The sequence below is a fragment of the Rhinatrema bivittatum genome, chromosome 1, assembly GCF_901001135.1.
Source record: "Rhinatrema bivittatum chromosome 1, aRhiBiv1.1, whole genome shotgun sequence".
NCBI lineage: Eukaryota > Metazoa > Chordata > Amphibia > Gymnophiona > Rhinatrematidae > Rhinatrema > Rhinatrema bivittatum.
In genome coordinates, this window is record NC_042615.1 from 54,923,255 (window position 1) to 54,937,759 (window position 14,505).

The window sequence follows — 14,505 nt, forward strand, 5'->3', positions numbered from 1 at the left end:
TTAGCTTTTCTCCACTATGCAGTTTAAAAGCTGCTCCACCTCTTTTTTTGAGGGATAGCACCACCAGTCTGGTTCCACCTTGGTTAAGGTGGGGCCCATATTTTGGAATAGGCTTCCCCTTCCCCCAATTGTTGCCCAGTGCCTAACAAATCTCTCTCTTCCCTGCACCACTGCCTCATCCATTAAAATTTAACAAAATCAAGAAGCCAAAAACTAAACACTTAAAAAGTACTTTTCAATTCTTTTTCAATTTTGCATGTGATGCAATATCTTATATCACTTTTTTGTGGGTGGATTATGTTCTATAAAATGGCTGAACTGGCAGAATTCTCATTGTGTATATGTATAAACAGTTAAATATGTTTATATATGGTATCTGTAGACAAAAAGCATCACACAATGGGCAAAAGAAATAAGAAGCTTTAAAAAACAACCCAGAATCTTATTATTTCAGTATCTTGTACCATACGGACATTGATGTACATCACAAGTATTCGTAAGGAATCTGAGGAATACAAATTTAACCTCTATAATAAATTACTGCAAACATACCGGATAATTATAAGACAGAACAAACTACGGTTTTAGTTCTATTAAAGACCAGTTCTGGCTTTATCCAGAAACAAAGGGGATAAAAAGTGCTCGGCAGGAACAACAGGTTGTTACTATCTTACCAGTCTGTTAACCCGAACAAATTCTTCTGGTGTTTTGGCCCATGGCGGAAGTTCCACATTGGACACTACTATCCCATCATCCATCACTCCTAGATTATAATTATTGAAGTTGACAAACATCTCTGGGAGATAGTAAAATTCAGGGATCAGCTCCTATGTGTAAATGAAAAACAATGCCATGCTATAAGTTCTGATGTTATACAACACACAAAAAGAATTCATGATCTCTATCCCCACACATTTAAATCATCATAACATTCTAAAGAGGATTCTTCAGGGGATAATGAAGGCAATTTTTTCAGTAGCTTTTAAATATCTTACCATGCTGTGCACCAAGAAATATACAGTTATATGAAAAACTCCACAAGTTGTAGTTCCCACATAACCTACTGTTAAGGCACTTGTGGCACACTAGTGCTCCTCACACACCTGGGAATGGAGAAGGCAACAAGAGCAAACAACAACCAGGATAAAACACACCAAATAGCAGTCAAGGAGAGGAAGGAGTGAAAGAAAGGCTGCAATGGGCTATATATGCTGGGGGTCCAGGAGCAAAAAAAATGTGGCTAATGGTCAGATGGATGGTGGCCTTGATCAGTCCTGGGGATGGGGACTACAGGGCATCTGACAGTGATGCTGCAGGGACACTTCAGGGCAAGCTGGGAAGAAGCTGGATGGCTAGAAGGCAGATGTCCTGGTGAAAAGGACAAACCCGCCACATCAGTTTTCTTATGCCCCAGGGACGGGGGACAGGCAGGGCATAAAAGACACATGGTAGCCAGATGTGGTGCACAGCAGAGCCACAACAGTGCCAAGGAGGAGTGAGGTGGTGGTGTTGGAGCTGGGGGTTCAGAGGTCCTACCCACTTCCCATGGGGAGCATATTCTGCAAGGCTGATGCCCTTGACAGTAACCTATTTTGGTGGTTCATGTCATTGTTATTGCTTAGCTATGTAGATTTCTATTTATAGACAGTATAAATACAATTAAAGAGTAGTACATTTTCATTACTCAATAGTTGCCATGCAACCTTGAAAAAACAATAGTTTGAATTATGTACTAAAAGTTATCATCACAGTTCTGCTGAAGCCAATTTAAAACAATTTAGTCCAAAAACAAGAAGATCTTCAAAATCCAAGAGTAGGAGACCTTTCCACTTTCTATATACACTTGAGCATCAACAAACATATAGAAAAAAAAATAAACTCTCAGTAGGGAAGATTCCTATATTTGAATGTTTCTTTTCACTACCTTTTAAGTCAAAATTGTTGTTCAGATTTAGATAACATAGAATAAGCTCGACAAAATGAAAGATTCAAATAACGCTTGGTAAAAATAAGGAATTTTATTGTACTTGACTGAGAAAGGATCAATGTTTATAATTGCATCAGTTTAATTTAACAAGTGACAGATATAACATTTGTCTTCCTTCTAACCAGCACAAACTGCCTGCTACAAATAGAAAAAAAAAACAGGCTGTGCTGCTGGATATTTTCTTAAATGACCCAAGGTATTTGTGTCAGAGGCCCAGTAGATCAAGTTTGAAATCCGGTCTTGCCATGGGTCACCAGATCGGTGGCCTCCCAAGATACTGCCTTGGGTCCAGCTCTGGCAGGACGAGCTCTAAATGCAGCTGAGAGCAATGAGAAGGTCATCTGATTGGGGACAAGGTCAGACTGAAGTAGCTATGGCAAAGACAGCTAAGATCAAGCACGAATTGAACTGTTGTCACCTTCATCACTGTGTAAAACCCTGGAAGGCTTTGAATTGCAGATCCTTTTGTTTACCATCACCTTAATTAACTAAGCAGGAAAAAACGAGCTTGTCTACAAAATGCCTGACCAGCACCTGATAACCACTTTCTAACCTCATGTTAATTGAAGAAATGCAGGGTAGAAGAGGAGGAGGAATTGCTGCAAAATTAGAGACAAAGACTGTCTGCTTTAATCAGGGCCCGATGTAAGGAACACAGTGAAAAAAAAAAACAACTAACTTCCAAGGCAGTAAGCAAATAGTATGCTAATGCCTGGGGAGTTAAAAAGCATGCAAATTTGACTTATAATATGCTAGCAGCCTTTCATATAAGCTAAGCTCACATTTCAACTCTGGCAGGAAAATAAGTCTCTTGGACTCATGATTTATGTGCACCAAAAACAAATCTTTTATACACAGAAAGCATGCTTTGCACACAAAGATAATTTTTCTGTCAGTAAACAGGTTAATGTCATCCAATGGCAACGAACAGACTCGTCTTTCCAAGCTAGTAGAGCTTTGAGCTCTACTGAGTATCAGGCCGATACAGTAAAGACGCTCGGAAAATGGACGCTCAGTGTTGAGCGTCCGCGTTCCCAACGTGCACCCAGCCACCTCTCCTGGGTGCACGATACAATATTTAAACAAGGGGGTCACGCTAAAAGGAGGCACAAGGGACAACTGGGCATCCCCAGCACCTCTCCTTGGCAGCGGAGGCCCAGGAGAGGTGGCTGTCAACGAGTTAAGAAAATGGATGCTCCTTAACTGCACATCCCTTTTCCTAATCTGTGCGCCGGAGGATGTACAGAAAAGCAGTACTTTCTTCCTTTCTGTTCACTTTTTTGGGCTGCTCAGAAATTTACGTTAGGGCAGGCATTAATTTCTGCGGGTCGGGTACACATTTTTTTTGTATCTGGGGTGAACAGCTAATAGCCTCATCATTTACATGTGATGAGTGCTATTAGTTTCAGAGAGGGGTTGGAAGGGTGTTTTGGATGCGCTAAACCCCAGGTTAAACCGTGCACTCAGCAGAGTAAACGGAATTGTTTTGGCCTGTACTTTGTGTGGGAGTTCCTGTGAGAGGGTCGTCTCGTGAGCCACCTCCAACCACAAGTATGGCCATGTACTTTGTCTTTCCTCAGAATATTTAAAATTTAAAAGTTGATTTTGACTCACTGCCTTTGCAACACTCTCAACAGCACTTTTCAGTGCTACCTTAATAAAAAAACAACAACAAAACCTTTCTTAGGTTTCCTTCAACATGTTGTGCCAGAATTAAAAAGCAATGTGAGCAATTTTAAAAATTGCATCTGTGGCAAAGTAATGTCCCTCATTGACAGTCATGAGCTCTGCTATTGGTGCCTTGGGTCTCAACATGACTGGGCAATTTACTAATCTGGTAATGGATATCCCTGCGCTCCCAGAATTCCTCTTCCCACAGGTCTTCTGCCTGCCCAGGAAAAGACCTGAGCAAGAGCTCTTCTAAGACTCCTCCACTGGCTCAGGCCAAAGCCAATATCTTGAGTACTGTCAGCTGCCCTGCATTAAAGAAATGGCATCAGTCCTTAGAACAATCAGATTCTGCACTGATGAATCACAAATTCTAAGCGCAATGCATTGGCACCACACCAAAATGGCCATGGACACCATTGGCGTATGTTGCGTTGGTGCACCCAATGCACGAAGGATCCTGTTTATGTACTAGTGTACTCAATGAAGATGCACCAACGCTGTCAACCTATGATGCACCCAGAGGCTTGATGCATGCAGATTGATACACAATGCATCAGTGTATGATGCACTGCGCACTAATAGACGATGCATCTGACACATAACACTGATACATTTGAAGCACAATGCACTGATTGCTTGCCATACAAGAGGCCTGCACACCACTGACTCATCTTGAATCCTCTACGCACAGGCCACACAATGTATTTAGTCTTCCTGCACGACCACATAATGCACAGCACAAAAGCACATGGTGCAGTCCTTATGCAGTTGACACTCGCATCAGGACAACATCCATCTTCTGCACTGACTTCTTTGACGTAATTTTCCAAACAGCTGACAAAGCAATCAATGCTTTGTTCTTCTAAAACATCAAAGAATTCCACTCTAGCAAAGCTGCTGACATATCCTGCTCACCATCTGAGCTAGCAAGTTGCTCCACCAATAACTTTATGCAACCCATCCTAGATTTGTAGAGAAGGGGCTCATGTTACATCTGGCCCTTCCAATAACTAGAACCCTCACTCTGATAAGGATGCTATGTGTTCGCTTGGAAACACTGAATCCAGTGTACTCCATAGTTCCGCTCATCTTCAATTATCCTCCAATTCAAATGCAAGAACCAATACTGGTCTCTGAAGAGGATGTACCATCTCCTATTCCAGGTCAAAAGATATCAGCCAATTGACCAGATTGTGCATTTGGTGAGAAATCTTTTTGCCTCTCTGACTAGGGAGCCAGAAGGAATGATCTAACCTCTCTTTTCCTCCATTACTTTGACACTTCCTCAGACCAGAGTCTCAAGTTCACCTTTCAGCCTGAACACATCATTAAAACCCATATTTCAGGGATCATCCTCAATACTGACAAATCCCTCTCCATTTACACAACTCCTCAAGACCTACCAGAGACGCATACAGAAGATCTCTCCAAGTACCTCCCGCCAAAACCATCAGACATGTTACCTTAAGAGATCGAGCCCTCTCTACAGCTGGTCCACCGTTATGGAACTCCATCCCTCCCGATCTCAGACAGGAGCCCTGTTTCCCAACCTTTAGAAAAAGACTTAAGAGTTGGCTGTTCAAGCAAGCTTTCCCAGACTCAAATTAATACCCTTCACCTTCAACATATATAAAACAGGCAGCTCAACTTCATCTCTTTGTAAATAGTTTTAGCAGTTACTAATCTTTTCCTTTATTTCCCTCTTCTCCCAGTTCATCATTCCTTGTTATTTGTAACTGCTTTCTCCTGCACGATAGTTCCAGTTTGATGTCTATATTGCACTCCTGTTTAAATGTAAACTAGCATGATGTGATTGTATCATGAATGCCGGTATATAAAAACCTTAAATAAATAAATAAATAAATAAATATATACATACATACATACACTCTCTAGCAGTGGAGTACAATTGATCAGAGGTGACTGGCCAGGGTGTATCTCCTCAGGGGCAACCAGAAAAACTTCCTGGTTTACCCTCTTCATCATTGGAGAACTGGATAAGTGAACTCCTGCCAGTAGGTTCAGGTAAAGACTCTACAGATATACAGTCTGACTGCTTCTGCTTCCAGAAACTCATTACCACACCTCATTCCTGGAACAACTCATTTACTCTAAGTTTGTGGAAAAGATAGGGACAGTGCTGGGAGTCCATGTCCTTAAAGACAAAGATCAATACGCTGAATTTATTTGGTCTGCTTCAAATTCTACACACCCTATATGAGCCAGCTGCCCTTCCAGTTCATATCTTCAACATCCTACAAATGAGAATGTGAGAAACTCCTATTTTGGGTACTCCTATGATGAGAAAACTTGACTTTAAATACAGAGTTCAGAAATCTCTGGGATATGGCGGTGTGCAACTTCCACATGATTCTGTTGTGGTTGAGTCTGCTATGAAAAAAGCAAAAGATAATAGAATTCTCTCAAACTCACTGCCAGAAAAAGATCATAGACTACTTGACAATTTTGGCAAGAAAGTCTTTCAAAGTTGCATGCTTTCTACTTGCATCATTATCCACCAATTTTATATAGTGCAATATATTCACAAATGCATCCAGAAGCTAAAGCCTTGTCTATAGTCAGTCTAAGTTGCTACTTATTACCCCCAGACACTTCTGGATGCTGAAGAGGGCATGCATCACTTTCTCAAATTTGTGTATGTGTTGTTTGACTCCATAATCATGTACCTCCTCAGTCTCAATCAAGTCGAGGCACAACATATGGCAAAGCATAGAGCGAGCATATAAGGAAGGATGACCACAAGAAGCTGGCTGACCTACCTTGCTTAGGTGACAACCTATTTGGTGAGGAACTTAGAGAAACCATCACTCAGATTAAAGACAAAAATGTAGCATTGCAATATCTCTCAATGGTTCCTGAACAGCCCTCTGCTTTGAGAAGCTCCTTCTTCACAATTGACTGTATTTTCACAGACGGCCTTACCTGTCTTTTCAGCAGTACCATCTTCCACCTCTTCCAGCCAGACCTCAACAATGGGAATACAGTCAACAAAAAACCATGCAGCAGACCCAACTCAAATCTGTGCCCAGTTTTTGATTCCTTCGAACAATCCTCACTCCTCCATTCTGGTGGGGGTGGGGGGAGTCAAGAATCCAGCCCTTCTTAGAAATGTGGAGTCAGATATCCAAGGACTTCTGGGTCCTCAAAATTATGCAGTCTGGTTACAGAGTGTATTTCTCCCAGCTACCATGCCTCCTGATTTGTGTGCCCCTCAATCTACATCCATCTCACCTACCACAGCTTCACCTGGAAGTCCAATGACTTCTTCAACAATAAGCAATAGAACCAATCCCTGCAATCCAACATGGACAATGTTTCTATTCCTGATACTTCCTCATCCCCAAGAAATTGGGAGGATTAAGACCCATTCTGAACTTGAGACATTTGAACAAACATATACTCAGAGAAATTCAAAATTAATTCTCTCAAAACAATTTTCCCTTACATACTGAAGAACGAATGGATGGGTGCCCTGGATCTGAAAGATGCATTTGCAAACATACTCATCTGCCCTTCTCATTGACGCTACGTTTGCTTTCAGGTGGTTTCTTCCCACTACCAATACAAGGTACTCCCATTTGGCCTATCGGCAACATTAAGAGTCTTTACACAATGCCTCACAGTAGTAGTGGCATACTTGTAAGGTCAAGGAATAGAAGTTTTCCCATACCTGGTTGACTGGTTAGTCATGGCAAGTTCTCGGGAGGAAGTACTCCATTCCCTGCACAAGACAATTTCTCTTTTGCAATAATTGGGCTGACTAATCAATTTAGAGAAATCAAATCTAGTCCCCATCCAGACATGCAAGTTTATTGGGGCATAGATAAACTCACTACAGGAAAGATCATTCGTGCCTACAGAAAGGGCTATTGTGATGAGATCACTCATCTATAAGCTGCTCTCCTTTCCACACTCAACAGCCAAAGAAGCAATGTGTGGAGAGAGATGAAGAAATGGCATAAATTTAAATACTTCAGCTCGGTATTCACTAAAGAAAACCCTGGAGAAGGACCATTGCTGGTTGTCAAGATTGTAGATAGGGTTGGGGTAGATGAAACTCCATTTACAGAAGAGAATGTATGGGGAAAGCTAGGAAACCTGAAAGTGGATAAGGCCATTGGGCCTGATGAGGGACACCCCAGGATACTAAGAGAGCTCAGAAATGTGCTGGCAGGTCCACTGAAAGACCAGTTCAATAGATGTCTGGAGTTGGGAGTGACTGGAGAAGAGCGGTAGTGGACCCGCTTCACAAGAATAGTAGCAGAGAGGAAGCTGGAAACTACAGGCCAGTTAACCTCACCTCAGTGGTGGGAAAATTAATGAAGATGCTGCTGAAGGATAGGATAGCGAACTATCTACAATCCAGTGGGTTCCTGGACACAAGGCAGCATGGATTCACCAGGGGAAGGTCCTGTCAGACAAATATGATAGATTTGATAGATTTTTTGGATTGGGTGACTAGAGAATTGGATCAAAGAAGAGCATTCAATGTGATTTACTTGGACTTCATCAAAGCTTTTGATATGATCACACATAGGAGGCTCGTGAATAAAATGAGAAGCTTGGGAGTTGGTGCCAAGATGGTGGAGTGCATTAAAAACTGGTTAACTGACAGGAGACAGTGCATAATGGTAAATGGAACCTACTCTGAAGAGAGAACAGTGTTATATGGAGCGCCACAGGGATCAGTTTTGTTCAATATCTGTGAGCAACATTCTGGAATGGTTAGAAGGTAAAGTTTTTCTATTTGGAGAATAGTTCTGCAACAGAATGGACATGCCTGAAGGAGTAGAGAGCAAGAAAAATGATTTATGAAAGCTTCAAGAGTGGTTGAAGACTTGGCAGATGAGATTTGATGCCAAGAAGTGCATAGTCATGCATCTGGGGTGCGGAAATCCAAAAGACCTGTATATGATTTTGGGGGTGGTGGTGAAAGACTAATGTGCGCAGACTGGGAGAGGGAACTAGGGGTGATAGTGTCTGGTGATCTGAAACAATGAAGGTGGCAAAGCAATGACACAAGGCAATAGCTAAAGCCAGAAGAATGCTGGGCTGCATAGAAAGAGGAATAACCAGCAAGAAAAAAAGAAGTGATAAAACCTTTGTACAGGCCCCCTTGGTGTGCCTCACCTGGAATACTGTGTTCAGTTCTGGAGACCGTATCTCAAAAACAGTAGAGACAGGACGGAGATGGTTCAGAGAAGGGCATCCAAAATGGTGTGGGGTCTGTATTGGAAGACTTATGAGGAGAGACTGAAGGATCTAAATATGTATACCCTGGAAGAGGGAAGGTGCAGGGGAGATATGATACAGACCTTCAGATACCTAAAAGGTTTAATGATGCACGAACTCAACCCTTTTCCATTGGAAAGCAGATAGTAGTACTAGAACTCCAGGGTGGAGACGAATGAAATGAACCTCGGGGGGGGAAACACTACTCAGAACCAAGATCAGAAAATACATTTCTTCATGGAGAGGGTGGTGGATGCCTGGAATGCCCTTCTGGAACAGGTGGTGAAGACAAAAACAGTAAACAAATTCAAAAAGGCATGAGAAACACTGTGGATCCCTAAAGGCATTGAAACAAAGAAAAGGGTTCATGGGGTAACGTACATGGGGCGGCAGTTACTACCCTTAACCAATTAGCTTTCATGATTTTGATGTAATTGCAACATTTCTCTCTGCTTCAAAGACAGGAGTAAAAGAGGAATTGGATTTAGATGACAACCAACGCCAGGCCCTGAGTTTTATAGTCTGGGACACTGATATGCAGACATTAGGAAAATAATGCAGGACTGCTTCTATGGTCAAGTCCAAAAGCAAAGCACATTCAAGCAGCATTGTCTGAATTATCAAGGTTGCTCACTCTGTAAAAATGTTGCTAGAAGTAATTTTGTTATGGGCTTTAAAGTTTAGTTTTATTTTGTAAATGTTACTACCCTTAACATAAGGCTTGGGGGTAACCTGCAAGGAGCAGCAATATTACCCTTAACAGAAACATTGGGTAACCTGCATGGAGTGGAACAGCAGTTATTACCATAAGAAACTTCCTGGGCAGACTGGATGGACCATTTGGTCTTTTTCTCTCATCATTATTATGTTACTATGTTAATAAAAACTGAAAATAACAAGGCCTGAAATGGCATACCAGTAGAGGCAGTGTTGGCTATCAATTTTAACAGTTTCTAAGCTACCAATTTTAACCATTTCTAGGCATGCTTGGGCAAATATGAGGGGCAAAAGATAAAGGATATGTAGTCAGGTAAGAAACAAGATGGAGGGAGCTGGTATTGAGTTGCACATGAGAATTTATATGTTAATCTACCCAGAAGTGGAGTAACATGAAATGGGCAGACTGGAAGGGTCAATTTGGTCTTTATCTGCCATTATCTACTATGTTACTATGTAGGACACTACACAACATGGGATCACAAAGGAAGAAAAGTCCATAAACCATTATTAAGGTGGACTTGAGGAAATCCACTGCTAATCCCTATGATAAGCAGCATGAAATCTATCAACCTTTTGGGAACTTGCCAAGTTCTTGTGACCTGGATTGGAATACTGGGCTTGATGGACCTTAGGTATGATCCAGTATGGCAAATCTTATGTACTTATCCTATCAAACTTGGATGAGTTCTTTAATGAGGTGACAAAAATTGTGGATCAGGGAGACATAGTAAACGTTGCCTATTTGGACCTCAGTAAGGCTTTTGACATTGTTTCACACATAAGACTGCTAAGCAAGTTGGAACGTATTGGAATAGGCCAGAAAGCTGCAAACTAAGGGAAAATTTTGTTGATTAGCAGGACACAAAGGAAGATGGTGAATAAAGACAAAGTGATCACTGGGGTATCCCAGCGCTCAGGAGGAAAGAGAGTAATGGGCTGAGAATCAGGGAAGCTAGAGTTCAAAACCTGCTTCTGCCACTGCCTTGCAATCTTGGGCAAATCATTTTATCTTCTACTATACATATAGGAGGTAATTTTCAAAGAGGTTGCATGAATAAATGTAACATACCATTGAGGTAATTTTCAAAAGTTATTTATGCATCGAAAATCTATTGACAATTCAATGGCATATTTTGCAGCAATTTTCAAAAACCCACTTACATGTGTAAAGTACATTTACATATATAAAACCCAGTTTTAAGCGTGTAAATCCTTTTGAAAGTTACTTTCAAATTATAAGCTCTTTTGGGAAGGATCTTATTGTACCTGATATTTACAAATGTACTGTACTGTGTATGTCCAGCAGCACTATAAAAATGGTAAAGTACTAGGATTAGTTCTTTTCAATATCTTTATTAGTGACATTGCTGAAGAAATTAAAGAAAAACATGCTTCCTGCAGATATTATAAATGTAATCTGGCAGCTACTAGGGGTCCAGAGATGGGGTCTACATAGGCAAACTAATACAGTAACTTGAACTATATTCCAAAGGACTACTTGTTGGTTTTTTTTTACTCTAAAATAAGTTAAAGAACAATAATTTGCCAATTAAACGCTCCAACCTTTAGTAGTGGCATCCATGGTTGGGCATAGATAAACAATCTTCCAAACAAGTCTCAGCCAGATCAGCAGATATGAATTTACAATAGTTAATCTCAGAAAATGCACCAACTGAAAGTTAAGTCTGCCAGAATTCTGATAAGAGTCTATAACAGTAACTTAATTTGATTACTTTTCTCATGCAAACGGATACTTTCAAAAGGCAGAATACCTTTTTCTCCCTCTCTGCAGATTCCAATAGAAACATTGTACATGAAGAATAGAGGGAGTTTGAAAATACTGAACCTGAACCCGTCAAGATAAGCTGATTTAGCTCTTAAATGCCTCAAGTTCACCAGATAACTCCTGGGAAACACTTCTTACTCATCTCTTGCCTAGAAGTGAAGTCTCACAGGGAGTTCGTTACCCCTCCCAAAGCTAGAAGCAAGCTCCATATTCCATAATACTACTGGTATGGCAAACATCAATAATGCACTCTATAATAGCAGTGCATAGCACTGGACAATACCATCTCTGATTTAAAGTTGGAAATGTAACTAATTTTTAGTAAGTGACCACAAGGTCAGTGTCACAAAAATCTGTAAAAAAGCAGATATGCTGGAAAGGATGAAAAAAATGAAAAGGGAGTTGAAAAAAACTGTATGAATGGTCAAAGATATGGGAGTAGAGCAGTAACCGAGTGATTAGACAACCAGGGAGGTCAAGGTTCAAATCTCGCTTCTTCCACTGATGCTCCCTGTGACCTTGGGCAATTTACTTTACCCTCTATTGCCTCAGGTACAGACAGACAGACTAAGCCCTCTGGTGCATGGAAATATCTACCATACTTGATTTAAGTTTGTCTTGAGCTGTTAATGGAAAGACAAGAGATCCAAATAAATAAAATGAGCTTCAATGTCAAAAAGTATAAAATCATGCATTTGGGCCACAAAAATCTAAGTTTCATATCAATTAGGAAGACAATAACTGGAAACTGGATCTAGGAATAATGATTTCAGACGACCTCAAGCACTAAAGCAATGGGGAAAGCTAGCAGTATGCCTGATTATGTATAAGTAGTAGAGGTATTATCAGCAAGAAAAAAAAAAAAAAGAGGAAATGTTGCCTTTGCATAGGTCACTTGTGAGGCCTCATGTTGAATACCGTGTTCAGTTCTGGGGGCTGTACCTTCCTAAGGAATTTGAGAAGGTGGAAGCAGTTCAGGAAAGGGCTACTAAAATGATACAAAGCATTCACCAACAAAAACTACAAAAAGAGGCTCAAGACTTTTAAAATGTATTCGCTGGAGGAAAGAGGGGAAAGGCTTGACAGGCTTCAGTAAAGGAAGGTGAAATTTTCCATAGAAAAAGGAAATTCAAGGAAAAGGGGTCATGATCTGAAGTTGGAGGCAAGAAGGTTCAGAGGAAGTATGAGAAAATACTTCTTACTGAGAGGATGGTAGATGACTAGAACACTAGAACTGGAAGAGAAGTCAAGCATGTTTGGAACAGACAGAAAACATTTTACAAGCCCTGAGCCTACAGCAGGATTATTTAAGGTTTCATAACCAAATTAAAACCCATCTTTTTCTGGTGAGAGGTGAACTAGTAAGGTGGCAAAGAGTAGATATTTTAGCCTGTGCATATTCTATATGTTTATGTTGCATAATTTTGTGACATCTTATGTGCAATTTTATTGTTATATATACGTTTTAAATGTTTTTATATTGTATGTGTACATTTATCTGCAGTGAAGATGCTTATTTCACGGAATATAAGATGTTTAAAAAAAATAAACATTTAGTCCAGTCATTGGAGCAAGAGGCTGGGAGCAATATACTAACGCTCCTTCTGGAACCCTGCAATTATTGGCCCTCAATCCAGCCATTAGGTATTACCCTTGAGCAGTGACTACAACTCCTTCTCCAACACTTCCAGTAAACCCTGGGAACAGAAGACATGATATGGGAATCGAGCTGGATACCTTCTGCTTAGCAGTGCCCAACACTGCCACTGGGACAGCCATAAACTAATATTTTATCAATCTGTTTTACTGATTACATCTGCTTAACTTTTTTACAGACAGAAAATGATTGAAAGTAGATAAGAGCTCAATAATTTGTTTGTGGTGCTCCAGTGGAAAGCAAAATCCTACAGGGCAACAGTTAACCATGTTGTGCTAAAGAAAATATTTTCTTGACCATAAAAATCAATGAATCGTGGCTAAACACTTAACTGCAAGTTTCAAAGTCAGATATCATAGTTTACTCTGGACTGTAAAAACAATGGATTCATAAGCTTTTCCCCACATAATCCATTTCTCTCATACTCATACATATTCAAACACAGATATGGTCAACTTGCACACTAGGGATGTGCAGAAGGAAAATATTTGTTGCGATTCAGTATTTGTTTCGCTGGGACCCAAATTTGTTGCATTCGTTTCATAGGGGGGAAAACCAATTCGTTGATATGTTTATTTGTTTTCCAATTTCCCATTAAAGTCAATGGAGGAAGTATTTGCAGCCTATTTTTGGCTGCAGAATTGGAGTTTTCTTATCAATTCTGATGAAACTTCTGGGGAGCAGTCATCAGAACGAGAAAAGAGTTCCAAGGTACTTAGACTGTGGCAAAGTGGTACCAAAGTGGCATGAATAGCCTAAGGCATTTTAAAGGGGCAAAGGGGTACCAGGATTGGCAAGAGTGCTTTAACAGAGGCGCAAAGCAGCAGCGACAGTGTCAAAAATACACCACAGCTTCAAAAGAGAGCACCGATAACAGATGCATGAACTCTCGAAGACAGCACGACAGGCAAAGTGGCAAGACAAGTGGCATCAACATCCTACAGCACGATCAAGGGGGAACATAGCAAGCAGAAAGACTAGCACTAACACACTGAGGAACCATGATAGTGGCAAGAACACCACAAGGAGTTGAGTGAGTCATCTGGTGTATGGCAGCAAGGCAGAAAGTTGATAGGGGCAAGACAGGCTGGCAGAGCCGAGGTAGTCAGGTCCCTGCGGTTTTGATAGGGGCAAGATAGGCTGGCCCCTGGGAGAGTTCCCTTTCCTTTGCACAGGAAAGGGCTCCCTAGAATGGGTTTGCCCCCCTAGAGTGGGGTGTTTCCAATGATACTGGCGTCTAGTGAGCTCTCGCTGGTCTTTTAAAATCTGGTGGATGTAGCAGATATACAAACAAGAATTTTGAAGGCCGAGGTGGAGGAGGGTGCATGTGAATAGCCTTTCAACATGGGTCAGAGGGTAGATTCAGGCTGGCTACCCCCAGGGAGAGTTCCCTTTTCTTTGAGCAGGAAAGAGCTCCCCGCAATTGGTTGG

General features: G+C 41.0%; 1 protein-coding gene across 1 annotated transcript in view; it reads right to left on the minus strand.

Annotated features, from left to right (window-relative positions):
• The window catches only part of LRBA (LPS responsive beige-like anchor protein), a 1,658,631-nt gene that overhangs the window by 313,241 nt on the left and 1,330,885 nt on the right, over window positions 1-14,505 (minus strand). Inside the window, 1 exon segment of the mRNA XM_029605291.1 lies at window positions 675-827. Within this exon segment, the coding sequence (XP_029461151.1) occupies window positions 675-827 (153 nt within the window).